This window comes from Amblyraja radiata, chromosome 11, assembly GCF_010909765.2.
Source record: "Amblyraja radiata isolate CabotCenter1 chromosome 11, sAmbRad1.1.pri, whole genome shotgun sequence".
Taxonomy (NCBI): domain Eukaryota; kingdom Metazoa; phylum Chordata; class Chondrichthyes; order Rajiformes; family Rajidae; genus Amblyraja; species Amblyraja radiata.
The window spans coordinates 49,869,589-49,896,232 of NC_045966.1; the positions used below are offsets into that span (position 1 = coordinate 49,869,589).

The 26,644-nt window shown below is 43.4% G+C and overlaps 1 protein-coding gene across 2 annotated transcripts in view; it reads right to left on the bottom strand.

Annotated features, from left to right (window-relative positions):
* Nucleotides 1-8,563: 8,563 nt before the first annotated feature.
* Nucleotides 8,564-26,644, bottom strand: part of ccdc69 (coiled-coil domain containing 69) — a 44,353-nt gene continuing 26,272 nt past the window's right edge. The window contains exons 3-9 of one of the 2 annotated variants that reach the window (XM_033029906.1): nt 21,434-21,639; nt 20,758-20,857; nt 14,106-14,179; nt 12,630-12,731; nt 11,526-11,645; nt 11,290-11,387; nt 8,564-9,228 (exon numbers count right to left, since the gene is read on the bottom strand). In XM_033029906.1, coding sequence (XP_032885797.1) covers nt 9,045-9,228; nt 11,290-11,387; nt 11,526-11,645; nt 12,630-12,731; nt 14,106-14,179; nt 20,758-20,857; nt 21,434-21,639 — 884 coding nt within the window. In that variant the 3' untranslated portion in view covers nt 8,564-9,044. Of the gene's footprint in view, nt 9,229-11,289; nt 11,646-12,629; nt 12,732-14,105; nt 14,180-20,757; nt 20,858-21,433; nt 21,640-26,644 lie in introns of both variants that reach the window. The other variant, XM_033029905.1, reaches the window with a different exon arrangement.

Consider the following 26,644-nt stretch of genomic DNA (forward strand, 5'->3'; position numbering starts at 1 on the left):
CATCTCTGTTTGTCTGGGGAAATTTTGGTGGTGGTGAGAGCAGACATGTGGGAAATGGAGGAAAAGTATGTGCGGGCTCCATCAACCGTAGCAGAGAGGAAGCCATGTATCTGGAAGGAGGACATTTTGGATGTGTTACAGCAGAAGGCGTCACCTTGAGATGTGTTGGAGCTGTAGAAACTGAGGAAAATGGATGGCAGCCTTGCAGGGCAGGGCAGGGCAGGGCAGGTGGTAATGTGAAGTACCAGCAAGCACGCAGCTGAAGTTCAGTGGCTGTGCCGCGGCTGAAGGTCCCGGCAAGCTGCAGACATACCGCAGCCTCAGGCCTGGCCCGCCCGCCACGGAACCGGGACAGGGAAGCACCCGTGCCAGGCCCCCACTCACCCCGAACACTGGGAACCAAAGAGGAGGTGGAGGGAGTCAGTGACGATGGCGGACGCTGGACAAAAGACGGTAGTTAGAACCGGAGGATTTTACCTTCTGCACATTCAAGTTTGGCTGTAGGGGCCAGCTGAAGTTGGGACTTTGAAATGGCGCCTATAACCAGACGACTATTGCATATAGACTCAGTGGGCTGCTACTTTGCATTACATGCTAACTGGGTATTGTACGTATGTATGGCAATAATCCCACTGATCTGCATGCAAGAAAAATAACTCACTGTACCTTGGTACACATGATAATAAAGAAACCATTACTCAAGATATGTCCACCAACAACTCAAGTCCCACACTTGCCCATGTCTGCCTGATCCTTATCTGCCTCTTCAGTATCTCCATAAGTGCAGAGGCAACAATCTATCCACAAACTTGAGTTTAAGAAGCATTTACAGTATCAGGTGAATTTTATCTGAATAAAACCTTCAGGTATCCAAGGTATGGATTGGAGTCCTAGCCTACAGTCAACCCCAGTCGTTCCTTGGTCTATCTCGCCTGAGCAGAGTTGATGGCAGTACTTGGTCCACTTCCTCTGACTGTGGTTCTCAGCCTTCTCTGTCTGATCATTGCTGCTTCACAGTTTAGGTGCTGCATCATCAGAATCTTCTTCCCTTCCTCATTTCCACTCTACTTCATCGGAACATGGCCTCCCATTCTGTTCCCCACCAAACAGTACTCCTCCTTTTCCTTATCTACATGGAAACCTCTACAAGCATCACTATTGTTCAGTGCTTGAATAATGTTACCACTGTCCAAGCAAATGCAAAGGTCGAAGTTGAACCTCTTGCAGCGTGCAAATCATACCAACATTTTTAGGATATTTTAATATCCTGATTGTATATTAACATCCTCATATTTGGCATTAGTGCAAACTTTAGTATACTGGAAATATGTGGAATTAAGTTTCTTAAACTCACACCAGGAAGGCCCTAAGAAGGCAACAGCATTTTCTCTCTATGTCGTGTCTGTAACAGTTACAACATCCCAAATAATTGCACAGAAAAAAATCTGGCAACAAATAAAGACATTATTAAAACAGGTAACCAAATGTCTGGTCAAATAACTTCTTAAATGAGGAAAGCTAGTGTAAATGTGGGGGTGATGAATTTATGATTTACAAGGTAACATTGTGGCACAGTGTAGAGTTGCTACCTCATGGCATCAGAGACATGGGTTTGATCCTAACTACTGGAGCTGTCTGTACGGAGTTTGTACATTCTCACTGTGACCATGTGGGTTTTCTCTGAGTGCTCGGGTTTCGTCCCACACTCCAAAGAAAGTCAAAGTCAGTCAAACTTATTTGTCACATGCACCAACTAAGGTACAGTGAAATGTATTTGCCAGCAGCAATACAATTGAAAAAAAGAACACACAATACACAATAGAATTTAACACAAACGTCCATCGCGGCATTCTTCACTGCGGTGGAAGGCAACAAAGCTCAGTCAGTCCTCTGTTCATCCGTGGTCGGGGCCATAAACCCTCCGTATTTGCCGCTACGGACGGCCGAATGTACAGGCCCTCTTGTCGGGATGATCGAAACTCCGATGTCGGGACGGTTGAACACACTCCGCGGCTTGGAGCGCCCGAATCGTCCACTTTCCTACCGGAGACCACGGCTTCAGGATGCTATAGGCCGCATGCCGCCGGTCAGAGCTCTTCTCCGGCGATCCCAGACTCCGGATGGTAAGTCCACGCCACGCCCGTGGCTAGATGTACATTTGTCATGTACATCAATGATCTGGATGATGGTGTGGTAAATTGGATTAGTAAGTATGCAGATGATACTAAGATAGGTGGGGTTGTGGATAATGAAGTAAATTTTCAAAGTCTACAGAGAGATTTATGCCAGTTGGAAGAGTGGGCTGAAAGATGGCAGATGGAATTTAATGCTGATAAGTGTGAGGTGCTACATCTTGGCAGGACAAATCAAAATAGGACGTACATGGTAAATGGTAGGGAATTGAAGAATGCAGGTGAACAGAGGGATCTGGGAATAACTGTGCACAGTTCCCTGAAAGTGGAATCTCATGTAGATAGGGTGGTAAAGAAAGCTTTTGGTGTGCTGGCCTTTATAAATCAGAGCATTGAGTATAGAAGTTGGGATGTAATGTTAAAATTGTACAAGGCAATGGTGAGGCCAAATCTGGAGTATGGTGTACAATTTTGGTCGCCTAATTATAGGAAGGATGTCAACAAAATAGAGAGAATACAGAGGAGGTTTACTAGAATGTTGCCTGGGTTTCAGCAATTAAGTTACAGAGAAAGGTTGAACAAGTTAGGGCTTTATTCTTTGGAGCGCAGAAGGTTAAGGGGGGCATGATAGAGGTATTTAAAATGATGAGAGGGATAGACAGAGTTGACGTGGATAAGCTTTTCCCACTGAGAGTAGGGAAGATTCAAACAAGGGGACATAACTTGAGAATTAAGGGACAGAAGTTTAGGGGTAACATGAGGGGGAACTTCTTTACTCAGAGAGTGGTGGCTGTGTGGAATGAGCTTCCAGCGAAGGTGGTTGAGGCAGGTTCGTTTTTATCATTTAAAAATAAATTGGATAGTTATATGGACGGGAAAGGAATGGAGGGTTATGGTCTGAGCGCAGGTATATGGGACTAGGGGAGAATACGTGTTCGGCACGGACTAGAAGGGTCGAGATGGCCTGTTTCCGTGCTGTAATTGTTATATGGTTATATAGATGCTCCGCACACCACAGCCTCCACGATGCCAAAGTCACCAGGCCAGCAATCGGAGCACTCCTTTCTGGCAACCACCGGCAAGGGCTCGCCCGCTCCGTGATGGAAAAGTCCACATTGCGCCCGCTGCTGAAGCTCTGGGCCCGACTCCGGGAAAGGCCGCTCCAATCCAAGCTGTTACAGTGGTGGCAATTAAAAGAGGAAGTACAGGCTTGTAACTTAATTGGCTTTTGTAAATTATAAAAATGTACCCAGTATGTAGGATAATGCTAGTGTATGGGTGATCACTGGTTAACATGGACTCGGTGGGCTGAAGGGCCTGTTTCCACGTTGTATCTCTAAAGTCTAAAGTAAAGTAAATAATGTTTTCTTTATGAATAACTTTAAGATTTAACCCAAGTGTATGTATTTCAATTGCAGCGTTTGCATGTTAAAAAAACATGAAAATCATAAAAATCTGAAACATAAAAATAGAAAATGCTGGAACTACTCAACAGGTCAGGTTGCATCTTAATTTAGTTTAGAGATACAGCATGGAAACAAGCCCTTGGAAACCGAGTTCAAGCAGGACCATTGATCACCTGTTCATACTTTCTCACCCACTCATTACACAATGGGGGAAATTTTACAGAGGCCAAATAAGCTTTGGACCCGCACATCTTTGGGATTTGGGAGAAGACCGGAGCATTTAGAGGAAGCCCATGGAGTCACAGGGAGAATGTGCAAGCTCCACACAGACAGCACCCAAGGTCAGGATCAAACCCGGATCTCTGGCGCTGTGAGGCAGCAGCTATACCAGCTGACGCAGCTGTGGGAAGAGAACCAGAATTAACGTTTCAGGTTGGAGACAACTTCATCAGTACACCTGGCCTGAAACATTCATTCTGCTTTTCCCCCCATAGATGAGGCCTGTTTAATCCAATGAGAGGATGTTATTTCCACATTTAATGTTTCTTTAAAAAAAATACCTGCAATGTTTCACAACATCTCTCACCAATGCACATCAGGCTAAGTTGAAGTCCAATTAACGTGAATCAATTGTATCAACATTTGCACATAACAATACAAGCATTATTCATTTTCAGTGGTTAAGAAGGAACTGCAGATGCTGGAAAATCGAAGGTAGACAAAAGTGCTGGAGAAACTCAGCGTGTGCGGCAGCATCTATGGAGCGAAGGAAATGGGCAACGTTTTGGGCCGAAACCCTTCTTCCCAAAACATTGCCTATTTCCTTCGCTCCATAGATGCTGCCACACCCGCTGAGTTTCCCCAGCACTTTTGTCCTCCTTCATTTTCAGTGGTGGCAATTAACAGCGGAATATCATGCAAGGGCCTGGAGGAACTGTGATTTTTTTAACTGAACCACAAGATGTCCACCTGACAAATCAACTTAATAACCAGTCTGCACAATAGCCCTTTTAACAATATACAGCTCTGTCCGTTTAAGAATAAGGTTGTAAGACATTTTGAACGGAGGCGAGGAAACACTTTTTCTCAGAGTGTTGTGAGTCTGTGGAATTCTCTGCCTCAGAGGGTGGTGGAGGCCGGTTCTCTGGATACTTTCAAGAGAGAGCTAGACAGAGCTCTTAAAGATAGCGGAGTCAGGGGATATGGGGAGAAGGCAGGAACGGGGTACTGATTGGGGATGATCAGCCATAATCACAGTGAATGGCGGTGCTGGCTCGAAGGGCCGAATGGCCAACTCCTGCACCTATTGTCTATTGTCAGCACCCTTTATGTGGCGACTATTTGCATACCTTGGGTATGTATACAAAGAATTTCACTGTGACTTGTCACATGTGGCAATAAAGTATTCATTTATTCATTCATGCTGGAATCTTGAGCAAAAAAAACAAAGGTTTGGATAACTCAGTGGATCAGACAGCATCCGTAAAGAACATGGATATGTGCTTTTTTGTGTCATAGTCATACAGCATGGGAACAGGTCCTTCAGCCCAACTTGCCTACGCCAACCAACATGTCCCATTTACACTAGTCCCACCTGCCTGTGTTTGACCCATATCCCTCTAACCTGTCCTATCCATGTACCTATCTAAATGTTTCTTAAATATTGCGGGACCCTTCTCCAGACTATGTTCTCCAGAGATGCTGCCTGACATGCTGAATTGCTCCAAGACTTTGTTCTTTGCTCAAGTAATGAGCTGGTCAGGCTTTGAATTACATGGCCTCTCGACTCAAGATTACCGTGCAACCCTGACCATCTGTGAGCGGTTATGGTTTCTGCTTTATTAGACCATCATTACATTTCATGAATCAAGTTTAATATCTGAAGTATGAAAAATGCCCATAATTAGATTCAAAGGAAGAGCAAACTGCTGAGCCCCTGAAACCTGGCCTATCATACAATTATATCATAGCTAGTCTATATTTAACTCCCTTGCTTAGGAACACAGGAAGCATCAGAAGTGACAACCAGAAGATCTATCCCATTCTCTTCTGCAATCTTGGAAGTTACATATTTTAATGATCATGGAGTTTCTGAATAATTAGAGCAACCTTCATCCCTTTATCAATTATTGCAGAATAGAACTAAATAATTTTAGTTTTCGGAACTGGGTCTTATTTGATAATTAGACACAGTGCTAGAGTAACTTAGCAGGTCAGGCAGCATCGCTGGAGAACATGGATACTTGGCATTTCATAGTCGAGACCCTTTTTCAGACAAATAACAGTTAGCTGAAGCAAGTTAGTTTCCCCTTACATAACTGGCTTTTTTTGCAAGTCTGATGTTTCATAATTTTATGACAAGAATCTGCCAATACAACTTTTGATTTAAGGTGCCCGAGGTAATGAGACACTGTTTGTATAAAATAAAATGTACGTGCCATGAACAAAAATCAGAAGAATTGATATTCTCAGGGGCCACACGAGGCCCTTCATGGGATAATACTGATTGGCAACAGAGAAGCAGAAATAATGGCGCACTATGTCTTTTCTGCCATTTGGTTAGATCGTAGTTCAGCTTTTCTTTGGATTCCAAACAAACTTTCATGGACAATCCTCGCACCGCTTCCCATTCCGTCCAGTAGGGGAGATCCCCCACCATAAACATGCTCCGCACCGTCCCCTCCTTTTGCTACTCTACCAAGCCCGGTGATTGTCATTACAGTCACCATCACTGAACTTCTCGTAACTAATTGTTGTGAACGAAATGGTCTGAGGTAATGGTATTGGGATTATAAAATGTTCAAGCACATTTAACCACTGAATAAACCCAAATTAAATTCAATCAAACCAGCCGCTTCTAGCAGTGAACTTTATCTTTGAATTATTTTGGCATTAATTTATTTTAAATATGCATCAATGACATTCAAAATTGCATACCATGTTCTTCTGTTCACAAGGCAATAACGTGCAAGTATTTCAAATGTATCTGTTACATTTACCAAGACATCCCTGTACCTTTTTGACTGTCAGTTACCTTGCTGAATGGTGCTGTGGTATCTGAGAGTTGCCAGTCAGCATTCTGTTTGAATATTGTGCTAGGTAACTGCAGCACCATTTGTGTAGGAATGTCTGAAGAAGGGTCTCGACCCGAAATGTCAGCCATTCCTCCTCTCCAGAGATGTTGCCTGTCTGGCTGAGTTACTCCAGCATTTTGTGTCAAAACGCAGCACCATTTGCACTGGTGTGAGTTTTTTAAATTAATAAACGTCAATACAATTTTTACTATGAAGCTCGTGGAGGAGTCAGGGAAAATTTACAATTCATGGAATGCAGATGGTATAAAAGTTGAAAGTCACGTTTTGTATTTCGCAGATAGACTGAGAGGATGTTTGTAACTTTGATTGATATCACAATCCATTACACTGGATAATTGCACTGTTTTAGGAATTAAGCTGATAGTTTGAGTTGTTCAGGACTCAAATACATAAACGCACGGCCCTCTCTCATGAGTTTGTTCCCTACAAGCTTAAATTGTGTTGCTGAAAACCCAAAATATTCTTATTATATAACAATACATGGGAAAACGTAAATTATGGATGTCTTTATGGAACGATACATCCGTGACAGTGGGAATGCAACAAACGTTTAGCAGATTCATGCCTGCAATGTGGGGATAGCCCACTGAAAAAAGATAAGGAAGGCCTGACCTCTATTCTCCAGATTAGTTTAGTTTAAAGATACAGCCCATAAGCAGGCCCTTCAGTCCACGTCGACCTGCAATCCCCTAACACTGGAAATATCCTACACACTAGGGACAATTTACTAATTTTACCAAAGGCAATTAACCTACAAACCTGTAGGTCTTTGGAGTGTGGGAGGACCGGAGCACCTGGGGAAAACCCACGCAGGTCACTGGGAGAACCAGGTCACTGGGAGTACGTGCAAACGCCATACAGACCACACCCATTGTCCAGATTGAACCCAGGTCTCTGGCGCTGTAAGGCAGCAACTCTACCGCTGCTCCACCGTGCCACCCTAGTTTAGTCCAGAGGTTAGCAGAATGAGTGATTGCAATATGTACTTTTGCAATGACAGGGTAGATGCAGCTTTAATAGTTCACTGCCTCAATGCAACGGGTTACTCATTCAACACTGAGATAAAGAGAAATGTCTTCCTCCAGAGAGTAGTGTATCTTTGAAATTCTCTATTAAATAAATCAATGATGTGCTACTGCAAGAAAGAATTTCATTGTTCTATCTGGGACATGACAATAAAACACTCTTGACCCTCACCACCAATAAATACTAGGACAGCATGAGCATGTGGACACCAATGGCTGCAGGTTTCCCTCCATAATCACACACCATTTTGATTCAGAAATAAATTACTGTTTCTTCACTGTCACTGGGTCAAGTTTGGGGAAATCTCCACCCAACAGCATTGCAGGCATATCAAGGATAAGAGCTGTGGGAGATGGGGAATTAATATTGGGTTTGCCCATGTATCACAAATCCTGAAAATTGAATAAGTAAATAAGCAACCCAGGGTGGCTGTGGAGGCTTTGTCACTGAATTGACCTATATTTGGATATTAAGGGAACTGAGGGAAATGGGCTTAGTATAAGAAAGTGGCACAGAAGGAAAGGATCTTCTGTGATCTTACTGCATGGCAGAGGAGGTGCAAGGGGTTGAATTATCTACTCTTGTTTCTGTTTCTTATGTTCATATAAATAACAGTTCTGATGCATCAAGATTTGGCCTATTCTACAAATTGCGATTTCCTTTAAAAAAAATCTGGTTATTAAATGTTATATTGTACTTGTGGACAATGCCAGTTTTCACTTTATAATATTAAGATGCAATATTTCACATATCATTTTCTCCACGGTCAACGAATAGACAACCTGGAGGATGCTTATTGAATACTCTTGCATTCAGAATACATTAATCACTAAACTATTGTCATGATCTATTCAATTGCTGTTGATCGCAGAGCCTAACTGGTGTGAATAATAAACAAGTAAACTCAGGTTTTTTTTTTTTAATTTTATGTCAGAATGGCACCTTGTGTCAAGGAAGACAAATCGCACAAAATAGCACAGATGTTACCATTTTGATGAAACCACACAATCTTTCCGGCATAATTATGAAGAAACAAAACAACACCTTTTAATAAGTCATTTCAGAAGCAAGATCCGCAGCACTTTCTATGACAAGCATAAGTTCCTGAACATGGATCACTTTGGATCCATTTCAACTGTTTTCTCTTCCAACTCTGTCTTTCCAAAGCTTCATCAGAAAAATGGCGATACATAAGTAATGTATTCTTTAAAGATACAGTGCAGCTTCACTTCTAAAGTTCAATTGTGGCCTGTAGTTAGCTCAACTCCCAAATCTGCTAACTCAAGAGACCAAGCATGCTGAGGTAGATGCTTCCAGCTTCTTTCAGACAATACAAAAGGTGATCGAGTTCTGTCGAAACATTCCTGTTCATCCATTGATTACTGTCACGTTAATGATGTTTCCACCGACTCCGAGTGAAGCTGCCTCCATGAAGTCTCTCCAGTCGGTGAACCATCTCCATTCTGCAGTTTCCAGACCAACTCTTCTTTCTCGTGAAAAAGTCTATCCTTCATCATCGCTTCCTTCTCAAAAGTGTGTTGCAGGCTCTCATGTTCCATTGATAATTGCCTAAAGAAGAATATATGCAATCATTTAAGGCACATTTTAATTACATGCATTTCAGATTATTAGACTGAAGTTAAATGCACTTTTTAAACCATCAACACACATGCATTCACATGAATACCCTTTTTATGCTTCCTTTGCTTTTCTCATTTATTCACATAGTCATAGAGTGATATACAGTGTGGAAATATGCCCTTTGGCCCAACTTGCCCACATCGGCCAACCTGTCCCAGCTACTCTAGTCCCACCTGCCCATGTTTGGTCCATATCCCTCCAAACCTGTCCTATCCACCAATTCCTGAAGGAAGTTTCATTGGTGTCACTAGCTTTCTGCTATCTTTGATAAACATATTTCAGTTTATGCTCCCAAGGCACTGAACAATAACAGGGCATCGTTTAAGGCGACATTTAAGGGGTGCACGGTGGCAGAGTGGTAGAGTTGCTGCCTTACAGCGTCAGAGACCTGGGTTCAATCCTCACTACGCATGCTTGTCTGTACGTTCTCCCTATGAATTGGGTTTTCTCATGGATCTCCAGTTTCCTCCCACAATCCAAAGAGTGGCGCATCGGTAGAGTTGCTACCTTACAGCGCTGGAGACCCGGGTTCGATCACGACAACGGGCGCTGTCTGTTCGGAGTTTGTACGTTCTCCCATGACTTGCATGGGTTTTCGTCAAGATCTTCAGTTTCTTCCCCCACTCCAAAGACATGGAGGGTTGTAGGTTAATTGGCTCGGTATAAATGTAAATTGCCCCTAGTGTGTGTGTAAGATGGTGTTAATATGCGGGGATCGCTGGTCGGCGTGGACCCGGTGGGCTGCAGGGCCTGTTTCCATGCTGTATCTCTAAATTAAACTAAAACATACTGGTCTGCAGGTTAATTAGCTTGGTATAATTGTAAAACGTCTGTAGTGTGTGTAGGATAATATTAGTATGTGGGGATTACTGGTCGGCGCGGACTCGGTGGACCCGAAGGGCCCGTTTCCGCGCTGTATCTCAAAACTAAAAAGGAAAGATAATAAAAAAAAGCCCTAATCTGACCTCTGACTACACACTTACACTTTGCAGCAGAAGTTACTAGACAGCAATTGGTGGCAGGAAATCCCCCTTTGGGATAGCTTCTAAAAATCTCCACATTGAAACATCTGCGATTACTTACTGCAGACAGTAAAACAGTTATTGCATTTCCAGCAGCTGTAGTCCACTCCCTCATATGTTTGTATTACCCCCAGAACCTCCATATTCCCTCTCCACACCACCCTCCCCCAAGTGCTATTTCATCTTGTGCTACAGGGATCGCTTACTAGAATCACCGGCACCAAAAGCTAATTTAACAAAATCCTCAATCTGCAGTTTAACAATTTGTAACTCTTCATCTCACAACACTTCCGCCTTTTCATCTCTAGCCTTTGTCCACAATCTGCCTTTAAAAAACCCTCAACTGTATCAATCTTTTACATGTGTCGGAAGGAACTGCAGATGCTGCTTCAAACTGAAGATAGACACAAAATGCTGGAGTAACTAAGTGGGACAGGCAACATCTCTGGAGAGAAGGAAAGGGGGACGTTTCAAGTCAAGACCCTTCTTCAGACTCAACGTTTCGAATCAAGACCCTTCTTCAAATGAGCCTTTGCTACAGGTAATTCCAGTCTGAAGAAGAATCTCGACCCGAAACGTCACACATTCCTTTTCTCCAGAGATGCTGCCTGTACCAAACATTTTCTGTCTATCTTCAATTTATTACCTGCTAGAGCTTGCCTGCACGTCCTATTTTCCAGCTTTCTTTACTCCTCCCACTCGCACAATCAGTCTGAAGAAGGGTTTCGTCCTGAAACGTCACCTATCCATTCCCGCTAGGGATGCTGCCTGATATGCTGAGTTAATCCAGCACTATTTTTTTTTGCATCTGCAGTTTCTTGTATCCACCTCAAAATGTATCATTTGCTGTTGCATAGTTTTCATCGACTTGGATGCTGCATCAAATCCCATCCTACGCCTGCACCTCCCGAGTGCTCACGTGCCCGTCCAACAGATACATTCTGTTACCAATGGACAATGCCAGTACCTTGAAAAGGCCTGTTGATTTTTCAGGCGAACTTTCAAGTCTTCATTTTCTTGCTGAAGGTTTTTAACTTTCTCCTCAAGTATGATGTTCACTTCCACCTGGCAGGAGAGGCAAGGGAGAGGAAAGATAAATCTTTGTTTTAGTAATAAAATTGAACCACAGCAAAAACTAAATATTAATATTAGTGCTCGTGCCAAACCATAATTGTGCCAGTATTGATGGACAGCCGAATGTACCAGATTCTTCATCTGCAACACTTGCTTATCCAGATGATGAATCCTTTCATTCTTCATCTCCACCACAAAGTGTAAGCTCTCCAGCTCCTGCTCCCAGAACAGTGTTGGTGGACGTGAATTCTGCGATATAAAGCACAAAGAACGAGGTCACCCGTTTTTAAACAATTCAAAAGAAACCATGATGCAGTTTTGTTTCCTGGGTGTCAAGAAGTCAAGTCAAGTGAGTTTATTGTCATGTGTTGCAGATAGGACAATTAAATTCTTACATCTCTCTAGAGAATCCCAAAAAGCCTTTACTACTCTGGTCTCCCTGCATCTTCCTACATTTGCAGAGAATTCTCCCGCAGTTTTTCACCCTCGGACTATCCTTGATCGGACATTGTGTAGGAAGGAACTGCAGAAGCTGGTTTACACCGACGGTAGACACAAAGTGCTGGAGTAACTCAGCGGGACAGGCAGCATCTCTGGAGAGAAAGAATGGGTGAAGTTTCGGGTCGAGACCCTTCTTCAGACTGAGAGTCAGGGGAGAGGGAGACACAGAGGTCAAAGGGGATGAGGTTCATGATCATTGTTAGCTCGGGCACCCAGAGATGCTGCCTGTCCCACTGAGGAACTTGGAGGTCAAGCACTCTCTCTGGAGGATGGACAATATTTTGGATCAAAATCCTGCAGGCAGAGAATTATTAAGCATCATCTCACCAGTGGTTCCTTTCCAAATCCTATTGCAAGGAGCATTCCATGCTGTACTAATCTATTTTCTAACACATGTGGTGTGCCCAAAAGGGCGAAGGAGGCGGGTTCTCTGGATGCTTTAAAGTGAGAGCTAGATAGGGCTCTTAAAAATAGCGGAGTCAGGGGATATGGGGAGAAGGCAGGAACGGGCTACTGATTGGGGATGATCAGCCATGATCACATTGAATGGCGGTGCTGGCTCGAAGGGCCGAATGGTCTACCCCTGCACCTATTGTCTATTGTTTAATGTCAAAAGCCCATTTCTGTGCTACACAGTTCTATGACTTTAAAGTTCGCTGATTAAAAGTTTGACCAGAGATATAACAGGTTTTAGTCATATCTACCAATTCAGGCATTAATAACTCTAAATACCTTATTATCTCTGTGAAGATCCCTTCTTAAAATTGCATCCTCAATTTTCTTGGTCTTCATTTGAAATGAGTTGACTTGGGTAGTAAGTTCCTCTATTCTTTCCTTATAGGAATATTAATAGTAAATTAGAGCAGCATATCATCATAGCCAAGAGCAGACATCAGACAAGATTAGTTCAGATATTTAAACTAAAGTGAATAAAAATATTTTTTTATAATTTAAAATAATCCTGTTCAGGTTTATCATGAAGGGATAGCCCAGGAGTAACTAACAAAATCAGAGGAATATTCCATGAGAGGAATAGATAGGGTAAATACACAGTCTTTTACCAGTCTTTCTTTGTTGTTGTTATTTTTTAAGTATGTGTTAAGTACATGTTTTAGTGTTCTTTAGCTTGTTTATGTGGGCAGGGGGGGGAAACTTTTTTAAATCCCTTACCTCGACGGAGATGCAATTTTTTCCCGTATCGTATCTCCGTCTGCACTGCAGCCAAACATCGAAGAGTTGGCCTCTGCTGAAGACCCACCTCGGGAGCTCCAACTGCGGGAGCCTGCCGACTTACCATCGTGGAGTTTGCGATCCTTGTCGGGGATCGGCCCCAGAGTTCCAACCGCGGGAGCCTACGGACTTTAACATCGTGGAGCTCGCGGTCACTGGTCAGAGACTAACTTCAGGAGCTCCAAACCACAAGAGCTTCGACCCTCCCGACGCGGGAGCTTCGATTACCCCGACAGCGGATGGTTCGGCTGCCCCGACCGCAGGAGAGTGAGGATGAAGGTTGGAATTTATTGACTGCCATCACAGTGAGGAATGTGGGGAATCTGCTGTGGTGGATGTTTATGTTAACTTATATAGTTGTGTGTCTTGTTGCTTTTTTGTAGTATGGCTGTATGGCAATTCGAGGTTCACTGTACCTTAATCTGTACATGTGACAATAAACTGACCTTTGAACCTTTGAAGCAGTCCAACACCATCTCTAGTCCCCTCACCCTCCTTCCTGCCACCCAAGCTCTCAATTTAGTTCAGCAAATTTATCCAGAGGGTGGGTGACTGATGGAAACAGGAAAAATGCACATTATCAGATTCCACCTGTCCGTAGTCAGATCCAGCAATCAAACCTTTTTTCTCCAGGATTCAAAAATGAAATACTAGAGGGCATAGCTTTAAGGTGAGAGAGGCACATTTTAAAGGAGAACACACGCACACACAATATTGGTGCATAAAAGCTCAAAGTCCTTAGTGCAACCTTTGATCAATCAGTGATTGGTTTGCATGCTCTGTATACACCTGGTCTTTCTGTACTCGCTCCCCAAATTCCACCGTGAATGATAGGAACCACAACAAACAGCCCACGTTCCCGCAGGGGAATCCTAGGAGAAACTAGCTTCTCCAGGAGAGAAAGGCAGGGCAGGGGAAGGGCACATGGGAGAAGAACACTGATGAGAGCAAAGGTCGGTGGATGAAACACAAACCTACCTTAAGGCACATGCTGGCTTTCTGAAAGGATTCGGTCAACGACTCTTGCTCCTGTTTATGCTGTTTTACAAGTCCTGGTGAAGGAAAACACAGCCCCTCAGTTTGGAGGAGAGCAGGAATGCAATTAACCATGTGTATTAGACATGCTGAGTTCTTCCAACAGTGTGTTCTTCGCTCAGAATTCCACCCTCTGCAGTCTCTTGTGTGGCTCCTCCAAAGGAACTTTGTTTTAACATTTCATGTAAGAAATAGCTCCAATGGTGTTGCACTCATGTTAAATGATTGTGACAATCACTGAGCCTAGACTAGCATGTAAATGGTTAACACATAATAATTCGGCATATTTATAATAAGCATAGAAAGCAATACTGCAATTTATTGTGTATTTCATATGTACTATTAGTCTCCTTCCTTCTAAATGTTCTGTTGTAAAACCTCTTTTATTAGCCAGTATCCTTCAGCTTTGAGCCAGATCTTGTTTTGGCATGTCTATTTTAAGCTCTCGTGTCCATTTTCATCTGGTGTTTAAAGGATCTGTGACTCCTGGCATTCCAAAGTCCAATTTTGCTACTTTGTGTGAGTGATGGACTGCTTGAGGATTATCGTGTCCCCAGTTGTTTCATTCTGTAGTTTGTCTGTGCCTCCCTTTTAACATATTTTGCCACATTGGGTTGAGTCACCATACTACCTGTTTTAGCTGTCTTTGTTTCCCTGAGTTTTATCACGAGAAGCACTTCCATTGAGGCAATTTGTACATGTACTTTTAAATGGCTCATTACAGAATTCATCTAAGACCTACTAATTTCCTCTGTTTTGCAGTGCTGCCAACATTGATTACAATCAATGGTGTTCAAAATCAATTATTTCCCACTCTTTCCTTAACTTTTTCTTTGATTATGTTGATCTTGCTGGGATTCAATTGCTTTTTTTTTTCCACCTCTTGGTGTGCGGAAGTAAACCATACGATTAGAATGTAGAGAGAATGAAACTCCTGCAATTTTTCTGTGCATTTATATGCATGACTAGTGAGCTGAATTAGCATTGTTACCACCCATCCCTACGTAATTGTGTTCTCTAAACTCGTTCTGATTTTCCGAACGGTGATATGATGTCAATCCATTGTGTGTTTTGAGTTATTACCTTGTATTCATTGTTTAATAGTCACCGAGAATCTGCTCGGGGGCTTATTTTGCTATTTTATTCTAGGGAAAACTGGCAAAAGCAAATCTCCTCTTGGAGCTGAGCCCAAGAGGGCAGAAATCCCCCCGATTCAATTGCTAATTTAGGCATTATACATAGAGTAAGGCATGTGTTCTATAAATGACCCATTACTTCATGGTATGCAGCGGAAGAGTCGACAAGGTTTGTTTGTCTTCGCTATCTTTAGATCCCTGCACGTGCATGCACTGATGTTGAGAGATTCGTGCTCATTCATCATACCTCGACTATTACAGTAACCTGCTGCTCCATACTGTATGAGGAACTATGAGGGCAAAGTGCTGGAGGATATCTGATGCTCACGGATTTGGATCCCAGTAAATGACTAAGAGGATTACCATTTTTTTGAAAGGAAAATACCATTTCATCCTGCACAAATTGTTGGCCCGTTTGGTTGACAGATGTTAACTGCATGGGCCTGTTTTAATACATGGAGTACTTTGTTCCTTCTCATAAGTGGTGGATAGATCCTGCCAATGAGCCACTTTTATCCTCTGGCAGCTACAGCAACCGTGATGGCAATTAGTAGCTTTGTGGTAATTAACACACAATTTCAAAGCTGCGATACCGTTCACGATGCAAGTATAAATGAAAAGTACTTTTCTATCTCAAGAAGAGTCCATCAGTCTTTGGTTAGAACTGAAAACGTAATAAGTATGCGGAGAGTAGATTTGTGGTTTTGTAATTGCCACAGCTTCCATCAGTGTCTATAATGAAGCAGAACCTCTTATGGAGCTTCATCATTGGAATGTAACCAAATCAAACTGGGGCTGAACCTAAAGAGATATTAGGGCAGGTGTCCACAAGCCTGGTCAGATGCATTCTATCTGTAGAGCCTCTTTAAACAGAGGCAAGAGAGGAAGAAGTGTTTACGGAGGTCATTCCAGAGTTAAAGGCAGCTGAAAGCCTAGATGCCAATGGAGGATAGTTTAGACCTGTAGCATATCAAGAGGCCAGAACAAGAGCCGTAAAGTTATCTCTGGGTTAAAATCTGCGGGAAAGAGTACAGGACTAAAGGCCGAGAATGTTAATGCTAACTGAAGGAGCAATGTAGGCCAGAAAGCAATGGAGTGATGGAGGAATCGCTCAGACATGGTATGTAGGGTTTTATAAAATTGTGTTTACAATGTAGGGAACAAGGGAGGCCATGGTGTAATATTATGATTATTCCAGACATAAGAGAAAGATGAATGTTTCATTGGCAATTAGCAAAGTTGATGTCACAGAGATGACTGTACTATTTTATAGAGGGAAATTATATATGGTCCAAAACACATGTCAGAGTCTTTATAGCAAATTGTGGTTCAGGTTCACAGGAGCCAGAGAAGTGGATGAAGTCAGTCACTCGGCTTTAGATTTTGCCATGGAGATGGATGACATTGGTGAAATATTGAACAGACTGAAAACAAAGGAAATTTTGGATAGGTTATTACAGTGAAAGGTGGTCCAGACTGGCAAATATAAATGATGGATGAATCAAACGAGGCATTGGGTGCAGCAGAGACCAGAACCATCAGAATCTGTGTGGAAGGAGTTGCCATGTTGGCAGATGTGTGGTGTGTAAATGAGTACAAATTGGAGGACACCAAAGGTAACCAAGTGGCTTCAGGAAGGGAAGGACAGTACAGTGAAGCAGCAGGTAATTCTGATGCCTCACAGCATCAGGAACGCAGGTTTGACCACAACCTCTAGTGTTGTCTGTAAAGGATCCCCATGTCTTCCCTGTGACCTTGTGGTTTTGCTGGGCATCCTGTTTCCCCCCACATCCCAAGTGTGTGTTGGTAGGTTAATTGGCCAAGGTAACCTACTCCTTAAGTATAGGTTCATGCCAAAAAGAATTAAATGAAGCTAATGGGGCAAAGTGGAAAGCACAAGTTGACACCCTACATGGAACATAATGAGGGGAAGCAATGGGATTGCTCTTCTGGGAGATTCAATGGGCTTGGTGGGCCGAATGATTTCCTATGCTACATACAGAAACCCATTGCAGGTGATTCTCTGACTAGTAATAGTCACATTTGTAGAAAAGGTGGGAAAGTGAGAATGTGTTCAGTAGCTCTTATTTTTTGAAGAGCAAGGACATGATGGGTGGGATAACCTCCTTTAGTGACACAAATATTCCACGATTCTTTGATTCAAATCTGAGAAGCTATAAGATATTCAAAGACCAGGTCTCATGAAGCAGAGAACCCATTTAGATGTTGTGAAATAAGTAACCTGCTACTAATATATTCTAGCCAATACACAGGTGCAGTGTCTGTCTGTTCAGTTTTCAGAATGAGTGCTGGCAAAACCAGTGTTTATTATCCATCCTTTATGCCATTGTACGGAGCTATTGATCAGTTTACTTGAACCGCTGCCGTCCTGTTGGGGAGGTAGGTCCACAAACTTACACCCTGTGATGTAAATAGATTGCCATTCTTTTGTGAAGTCAGGAAAGTGCGATAGGCAGCAGGAAACATGCAGATGGTGGTGTTTTCGATTGTTTGAGGTCTTTGTCCGTCTTGGTTATGGAGGACACAGGTTATGATCATGCTATCAGAATGGCTTGGCTGAGTAACTGCAGTGAATTTTGTGGAGGAGATGAAATTAAGTGTGAGGTGCCAAACAAGCAGATTTTTTTCTCTCTCTTGGATGCTGTGACCTTCTTAAATTGTGGGAAATGGGAGACAAGGTTTAGTTTAGTTTAGTGATTCAGCATGAAAACAGGCCCTTTGGCCCACCGAGTCCACTCCGACCATCGATCCCTGTCTACGCTAGTTCTATGTTAGGCCACTTTCTCATCTACCCCCTACAGGGTAGATTCCGGAAGTGGCGGCGCAGTTAACAGCTGCGGCTCACCTGCAGTCCGTCTGTCTTTACTTTTTTCTGTTGTTTTTTTTGTCTTGTTTTGGTTAAGTTTTAGTTTGTTGGGTTGTGTTAGAGGGGATGTGAAACATGTTCTCTGTCTCTTCCTTCGGGGGAATGCGACTTTTTCGTGTCGTATCCCCCTTCTCTGCCTCCATCTGCGCTGGCGGCCTCCAGCCTGCGACTGACCTCGAGGCTCCGGAGGCAGAGCCAGCCAGGACTCACCAACGAGAGGCTGGCCGTCTTCGGGGCTAAGGCAGCGGTGGCCCGACTTGCTAGTGCGGCGTTCTGGCTTTCAGCAGCGGCCTGGAGCTGATGCAGCGGGGCTCGGAGCTGAGACTGCGGGACTCGGAGCTGGGGCGGCTGCCCGGAGCTGGGTCGGCGGCCCGGAGTGGAGACTGCGGGACCCGGAGCTGGGTCGGCGGCCCGGAGTGGAGACTGCGGGACCCAGAGCTGGGTCGGCGGCCCGGAGTGGAGACTGCGGGACCCGGAGCTGGGTCGGCGGCCCGGAGCGGAGACTGCGGGACCCGGAGCTGGGTCGGCGGCCCGGAGCGGAGACTGCGGGACCCGGAGCTGGGTCGGCGGCCCGGAGCGGAGACTGCGGGACCCGGAGCTGGGGCGGTGGCCTGGAGCTTGGGCGGCTGCCCGGAGCTGATGCTGTGGCGGGCCGTCTTGGAGCGGAGACGGCGTTCCGGCTTTCGGCAGCGGCGACATCACCACGGAGGTCCGCTGGACTGGAGGGCGGCATCTCCGGCCTGGATCGATCGCCTCAGCGCAGAGGGAGAACAAGGAGGGAAGAGACGGAGACTAAGGCTTTGCCTCCATCACAGTGAGGATGTGCTTGGTGAACTCACTGTGGTGGATGTTTAATTTGTGTTTATTGTACGTTTTGTTTTTATTGGTTCTGTGTATGACTGCAGGCAACATAATTTCGTTCAGACCGAAAGGTCTGAATGACAATAAAGGAATCTAATCTAATCGAATCTAATCTACACACTAGGGGCAATTTACAGAGGCCAATTAACGTACAGACAAGTAAATATTTGGGACGTGGAAGGAAACCAGAAGATCTGGAACAACCCACATGGTCACAGGGTGAAAATGCAAACTCCAAGCAGATTATACCCCAGGTCAGGATCAAAGCTGGGTCTCGGCTGCCAACCATGCTGCGACATAGTTGGGGTGCCACGTTTCTGGTTACCAACATCATTTGGGGATGCAGAATTAATATACTATTATCAGTCTCAGAAACAGAAAATAATCATTGAAATGGGATGACGCAGATTTTCAACATCCTTAGAAGTATTAGAACTGTAAAAGGAGCCAAGTATTTCATTTGGTGATATATATATATATATATTTTTTTTTTAATAGATTTTAATACAGCAACAGCTCATAGGAAGCAAATGTTTCTGGATGCTGCGGTGAAGATGAATCTCAGCATCAAGTTTTATTTAAAGGAAGACAGGTCAGTTTTTAGTGTCAGTGCAATAATTCAAGTTGGTAGCATTGGTGGATAATTCTATCAAAAAATCTCTTGAAACATGCAGGAATGCGTGGGGACAGGGCTCTGGGCAAGATGGGACTGACCTTTTCCTCAACCAGGCAAGGGTCATAGAATCATAGTCCTACAGGCCCTTTGGGCCAACTTGCCCACACCGGCCAATATGTCCTATCTACACTAATCCTATCTGCCTGTGTGTGACCCATATCCTTATAAACCTGTCATACCCATGTATTTGTCCAAATATTTCTTAAACAATGTGATAGTACTTGCCTCAACTACCTCCTCCAGCAACTCATTCAATACACCCACCACACTTTGTGTGAAAAAGTTACCCCTGAGGTTCCTATTAAATCGTTCCCCCCTCACCATAAACCTATGCCCTCTGGTTCTCGTTTCCCCAACTCTGGGCAAGAGACACTGTGCTTCTACACAAAATCAAAAAGGTTGCAAGTTTGATTCAGAGGAACTGGGGTGAAAAATAGATCTGCTGAGAATGGTGGGATATGGACCACGTAGAGGCAGATGAGATTAGTTAAACATGGCATTATGGTCAGCACAGTCAATGTGGGCCACAGGGCATGTTCTTGTGCAGTGCAATGCCTTTCTATGTACTATGTATTGGATGCAAGTGGATAATAATGTTGGCTCAGGTTCAGTAAAAACAACGGGAATCTATGCTAAATTATTCCAATCAGAAAGCTTCTTTGAAAATCTGTGTAGGCATGGCTTGTTGGTGAATGGAAGATCAAAGATTAACAGATTTCTATTACTAAGGAAACAGTTGCTAAAGCCATTTTAGTAATCCCGGATTATAGGAATAGATGTTTGCATTTCACAGCTAATATGAAGCTATCCTTTTTCAGTTTATTCCACACGAAGCTAGTCTCATCTGTTGTATTTATTAAACTGGCACAACACATCTTCATGACAATCTTTGTCCAAATTATCAACATAGTGTAAATATTTACCATTATTGATTGCCAATATGTCTTTTGTTTGTGAATGGATAAAACGGCAAGTGAAGACTCTCAGATTTACAACCAATTTGTGTTATTCAAAAGGACTCTGAATGTGCTTTACCTGCCAATGCAGTCTCGCTTTCCCTCTTGAGAACGTGGACGTATTCGGAGTGTCTGGCTTTCAGTTCCACTATTCTGGAGCCTGACAGCTCTACTTCTTTCTAACAAAGAAAAAACAATTTTGGTGAAGGTAAAATAAGGAGGCCAGCCGCCTTCATCATAGCCAAAAACTTCAACCAGGCCAACCTCAGGTGTGCTACGAACATACCTTCAACACATCTCCTATCCCACAAGAAGCTCAAACACAATCATCAAAGACACTAACCATCCACCCCATCCCCATTTGGACCCACGTGCTCTTGCTCACAAGCAGAAACCAAGGCATGAGGGTGTGGCACAGAAAGTTGTATCGTCCTAGCCCAAGGGAACAGACGATATTCAAATGGTGAACTAGTCCATATTCAATGACTTTGCAGCCGACATAAATGCGTGCCATTGTCAGCACAGACGTCATCTGTAAGTAACTTTACTTTGAGATACAGTGTGGAAACGGGCCCTTCGGCCCACCGAGTCTGCGCTGATCAGTGATCACCCAGTAAACCACAACTATCCTATACACTAGGGACAATATACAATTTTACAGAAGCCAATTAACCTACAAATCTGTACATCTTTGGACTTAGAATACAACAAAATGAAACTATTTGCCATGGTTAATCTCTATTCATAGTTCAAACCTTTTGCTGCTTTAGTTTCTCAATGTAGTCTGCGTGTTGATATTGAAGCTGCTGCTTCTCCACATTGTGTGTTGAATACAAGTCTTCACGGAGTTGCACAAGTTCCTGCTCGTGCTCCTCTCTGACACTTTGTAGATCTTTCTCGTGACACTCCAGAAGGGAAACATCTGCCTTCTGCAGCCGATTGCAAGCAGCTCCAGGTAACTCTGAAAGAGAGAAGCAACACAACTATTGAGTACGCGAATGTGTAAGGGGCAGATATTTTAATGGATAGAAAGTCAATCTATAGTTGTGTTTTTATTTTTAAAAGATACAGCATGGAAACTGGCCTTTCAGCTCATCGACTCCATGCTGACCATCCACCACTCAATCAGCTATTTCTATGTCATCTGACTTTCACATCGACTCTCTACACATCAGGGACAATTTAGAGACCAATTAATTTACGTCTTTGGGATGTTGGTGGAAACTGGAGCAGTAAACCTAGAAAAAATGAACTGCTGATGCCGTTTTTCAAAAAAAAAATAATATATATGTTGGGACCACGGGGTGAACATGCAGACTCCACACAGACAGCACCCGAAGTCAGGATCAACCCTGGGTCCCTGGCACTGTGAGGCAGCAGCTCCACCTGCTGCTACACGGTTTGGTTTAGTTTAGTATTCCAAATATGCTGAGGTGTCCAAAAAGAAAATGTTCTTGTGTGCCATGCATTAAGAGTTAGATTTCTTGTTGAACTAGAATGGCCTTAAATAAAAATATCAATTATATATTCAAACCAGTTTGTGGATGTTCTTATTCGAGCTTATCATATCGCCCCCTTGGTAATTAAGCAGAAAGGATTAGGGCATGCCATGAATTTTTTAAATGGTAAAGACAAAAGGTTCAGTCATATTCCCATAAGGCTGGAATCAGTTCTTGGACACAGATTCAAACACTTGTCATCCATTAAGGATTGGATGTCACATACCATTAACTAACATTGAGATACAATGGGTTTTTTTGCCAGTAAAGATCTATACATGGATGAGCTAAACCCTCCAGATGTCAGATGTTGTGCCTCCAGATGTCAGATGTTGTGCCTCTACGTCAGCTGGCTGTTTGAGCATAACCCCACTCCAGACTAGAGCTCAAAAAATCTAGGCTGACATTTTAGAGCTGAAACAGTGCAGTATATTGTTGGACATCTTGTTCAGATTAGACATTAAGCCAAGAACCACCATCACCATCACCACCTCATCCACCCACCCTTTGTTCTGTAAGAGAGCAATTTAAGAGGGTTATCCAAGTTAATTTTCTTCCCTCAGACCACTTCACTCATTCTGATCTGGTCTTTAGCACCTTTGTTGGAGATTGTTTTGACCACTTTTTTTATGTTTAGAGATACAGCACAGAAACAGGCCCTTGGCCCACTGAGCCGGCACCGACCAGTGATCCTCACGCACTAACACTGTCCTACACTAGGGACAATTTACAATTACACCAAGCTAATTAACCCTACAAACTTGTACGTCTTTGGAGTGTGGGAGGAAACCGGAGAAAACCCACGAGGTCGCGGGAAGAACGTACAAACTCCGTACAGACAGCACCCGTAGTCAGGATCGAACCCAAGTCTCTGGTGCTGCAAGGCAGCAACTCTGCTGCGCTACCTTCATCTCCTGCATTTCCTACATTGCAAGAGTGACTGCCCACAAAAACAAAAAGTGCTAGAGTAACTCAGTCAGATTAGCAGCATCTCTGGAAGACATGGATAGGCAACGTTTTGGGTCAGGGCCCTTCTTCAGACTGATTGTAGTAAGGAGGAGAAAGCTGGGAAGGAGGTGGGAGTGAGACAAAGACTGGCAAGTGATAGGTGGATGCGGTGGGGGGGGGGGGGGGAAAGGAGGAGATGGGTTGATTGGCAGATGGGTGGACAAAGGCTGGAGATAAAAGGGTGTCAGATAAGAAGAGTGAAATATAAATCCAGAAAAAGGGATTTATGTGGAAGAGGACGGTGGGGAAGGGATAGTTGGCGTAATGGGTGTGCACCTAGGTGGGGTACAGGGAAGACAGGGGTGTTCAATGTTCATCGACCTTCATGTTGTTCCCTCCGTAACTACACTTCACTGGCCAAGAAGCACCAAGGACATCCTGAAGATCTCTGTAGCAGTGAAAATAGAGAGTTCATGCCGTGGAAGATATCTGCTGGACAACTAGGGAAAAGGTGTAGGAAAGAACTGCTGATGCTGGTTTACACCTAAGATAGACATAAAATGCTGGAGTAACTCAGCGGGAGAGGCAGCATCTCTGGATAGAAGGATTGGGCGACAATTCTGGTCGAGACCCCTCTTTAGACTCCAGAAAGAGGTTGATCAGATTACTCTGCAAAGAAACAGCAGCCAACTTGTTGGACTGATCATCCTCCTTCATGTTGGAGCAATCCTACAGTTCAGCAGGCCTGGCTTGTTCATCCCTCCAGTTACAGCTCAGCCCTGCTCCTGTTTCGTACTGATTTTAGCTGCATTGCTCTACAGCATTGCATAAACCCCCCACTATCATTAGCAGTCGCCACCATCATGTTCCGAGGCCTGCTCGGCATGTTTGGGTTAGCGATGCATGAAGAGAGAACAGAGTCTGCAGTTGTCGTGATAAAGGGAGTTGAAATGTAAACACGTATCAGCTGCCCTTGCTGGCAGGCTGCACATAATCTCCACACACATCTTCAACCCTGTGATACTGCTTTTACTTCTTCTTAAAAACTATGCAAATAATCTAAAAATATAATGCAACGCAGAATCAAAGTGGTCAGTTATTTAATGCAAAATGTATTTATTGACCATTTCTGCGTCTCCAAAGTCTAGCAAGACTGAAAGGAATTAAAGAGGGGAAAAAGGTCAGACAGCAGAGAAACAGAAAGAAGATTTTGTACAGACCACAGGGGAGAGCAAATGGTCGAGAGTAAGCTGTGTGAAAACAACTACGATCTCAGGTCTTATTGCCCCTCAAACAAAATAGAAAATAAGTTTGGAAAATAAATAGGAAAATAGAAAATAAACTGCTTAGAAAATAAGTATGGTAAAACAGAGGATTTATCACATTGAAGGAGCTGTCATATGAATTAATTAAAGCTTCTGTTATTTGATTTGATGCCCTGAACAATCTCTCAAGTTTAACTTAGTATTGTTCTTAAATACAACTTTCTCTGTGCATATTACCAACAATCTTTTCTTTGCAAGTTAGAATAAAACGATCCTCTCATGCATTTAAGCAGAATAATGGCTGCTTTAGAATAAGTACTTACTTTAGAAAACAGGATAAGCAGTCACATGATTTAAAAACCTCAAGCTAAAATTAAAACACGCGACTTCATGAAAGAGCAAACAACTTTGATTGGACTATTCAACATGGGGCAATTCAGTTAAAGGACACTGGAAATACTAATCTGATACTCACTGAAATTATTCCATATTCAATATAAGAATCTGTCATTTTCAGTATTATTTGATTATTTAATGTTGTTTGGGACAATTTCTAGAATGGTATGCTTTCACTTTTTTGCACCAAGAATAATGAGTTTCACAGAAGATCATAGTAAATAGGGATGTGAGAACTGCAGATGCAGGAATCTTGAGTTAAGTACTGGAGTAACTCAGTGGGGCGGGTAGGCAGGCAGCATCTCTGTAGGACATGGCAAGGCAAAGTTTTTGGTCGGGACCAGTCTTCAGACAAGTTCAAATGGCACAGTGGTGCAGGTGGAAGTGCCGCTGCATCACAGCTCCAGAGATCAGAGTTCGATCCTGACCTTGAATGCAGTCTGTGTGGAGCTGCACATTCTCCCTGTGACCGTGTGGGTTTACTCCAGTTTACTCTCACATCCCAAAGGCGTGTAGGTTTATAGGTCAATTGGCATCTATAAATAGCCCCTAGTGTGTAGGGAGTGGGATAACATCGAACTTCTGTGAGCGGGTTATCAGTGGTCAGCGTGGACTCGGTGGGCTGAAGGATCGGATTCCATGCTGTACCTTTCAATCAATTAGTCAAATCAAAGATCGACACAAAAGCTGGAGTAACTTAGCGGAACAGGCAACGTCTCTGGTGAGAAGGAATGGGTGATGTTTCAGGTCGAGACCCTTCTTCAGACTGATAAGGGAAACAAGAGATATAGATGGTGATGTGGAGAGATAAAGAACAATAAATGAAAGATATGCAAAAAAAGTAACGATGATAAAGGAAACAGGCCGTTGTAAACTGTTTGTACGGTGAAAATGAGAAGCTTGTGCAACTTGGGTGGGGCAGGGATAGAGAGAGGGAATGCCGGGGCTACTTGAAGTGAGGGAAATCAATATTCATACCACTGGGCTGTAAGCTGCCCAAGTGAAATATGAGATGCTGTTCCTCCAATTTACATTTAGCCTCACTCTGACAATGGAGGAGACAGGGGACAGAAAGGTCTGTGTAGGAACAGGAAGGAGACTTGGTGTCCAGCAAACGGGAGATCAGGTTGGTTCACGTGTGCTGAGCCAAGGTGTCCCGCGAAACGATCGCCCAGTCTGCGTTTGGTCTCGCTGATGTATAAGAATCCACATCTTTAACAACGGATACAGTAGATGAGGTTGGAGGAGGTGCAAGTGAACCTCTGCCTAACCTGAAAGGACTGTCAGGGTCCATGGACAGAGTCGAGGGAGGAGGTATAGCGACAGGTGTTGCAATTGAGTCAGCTTCAATTTAACAGCGATAGTTTATATAGAATGCAAGTAGTGCTGTCTTTAGTATGGCAACGGACAGGAGACTAGATGAAAGCAACCACAGCAATGCAGTCTACATTTTGGAAACATTCACTGTTATACATTAATTCTCAGGCAATACTTTTCTGCCAGCTGTCAGACATGCATCTACCAACAGGCTGTGTGAAATGCTGCCAGCTTCCAACATGTCAGAAGCAATTTAATAGTTTGCACTTTTTTTTTTTTTAAGTGTATACACAGTTCTGAAATTTGAGAGAAGAAACAGAGACAGTTTTATCTGTACAATTGATTCTGATGCTTTAACAAATTGGTGCAAAAATCAGTAATTAAATTTGCAAGTGTCAGTGATTGAATTTCTCCGAAATAGTGAGCGAGAAAATTCTTCTGGTTATTCTCCGTAATAACATGAACATGTTTATGATTTTGTTACCACTGGTGATTTGATTAATTCTTCTTTTAAATGTCAGTCCCTATGTAAGCTGTGCTC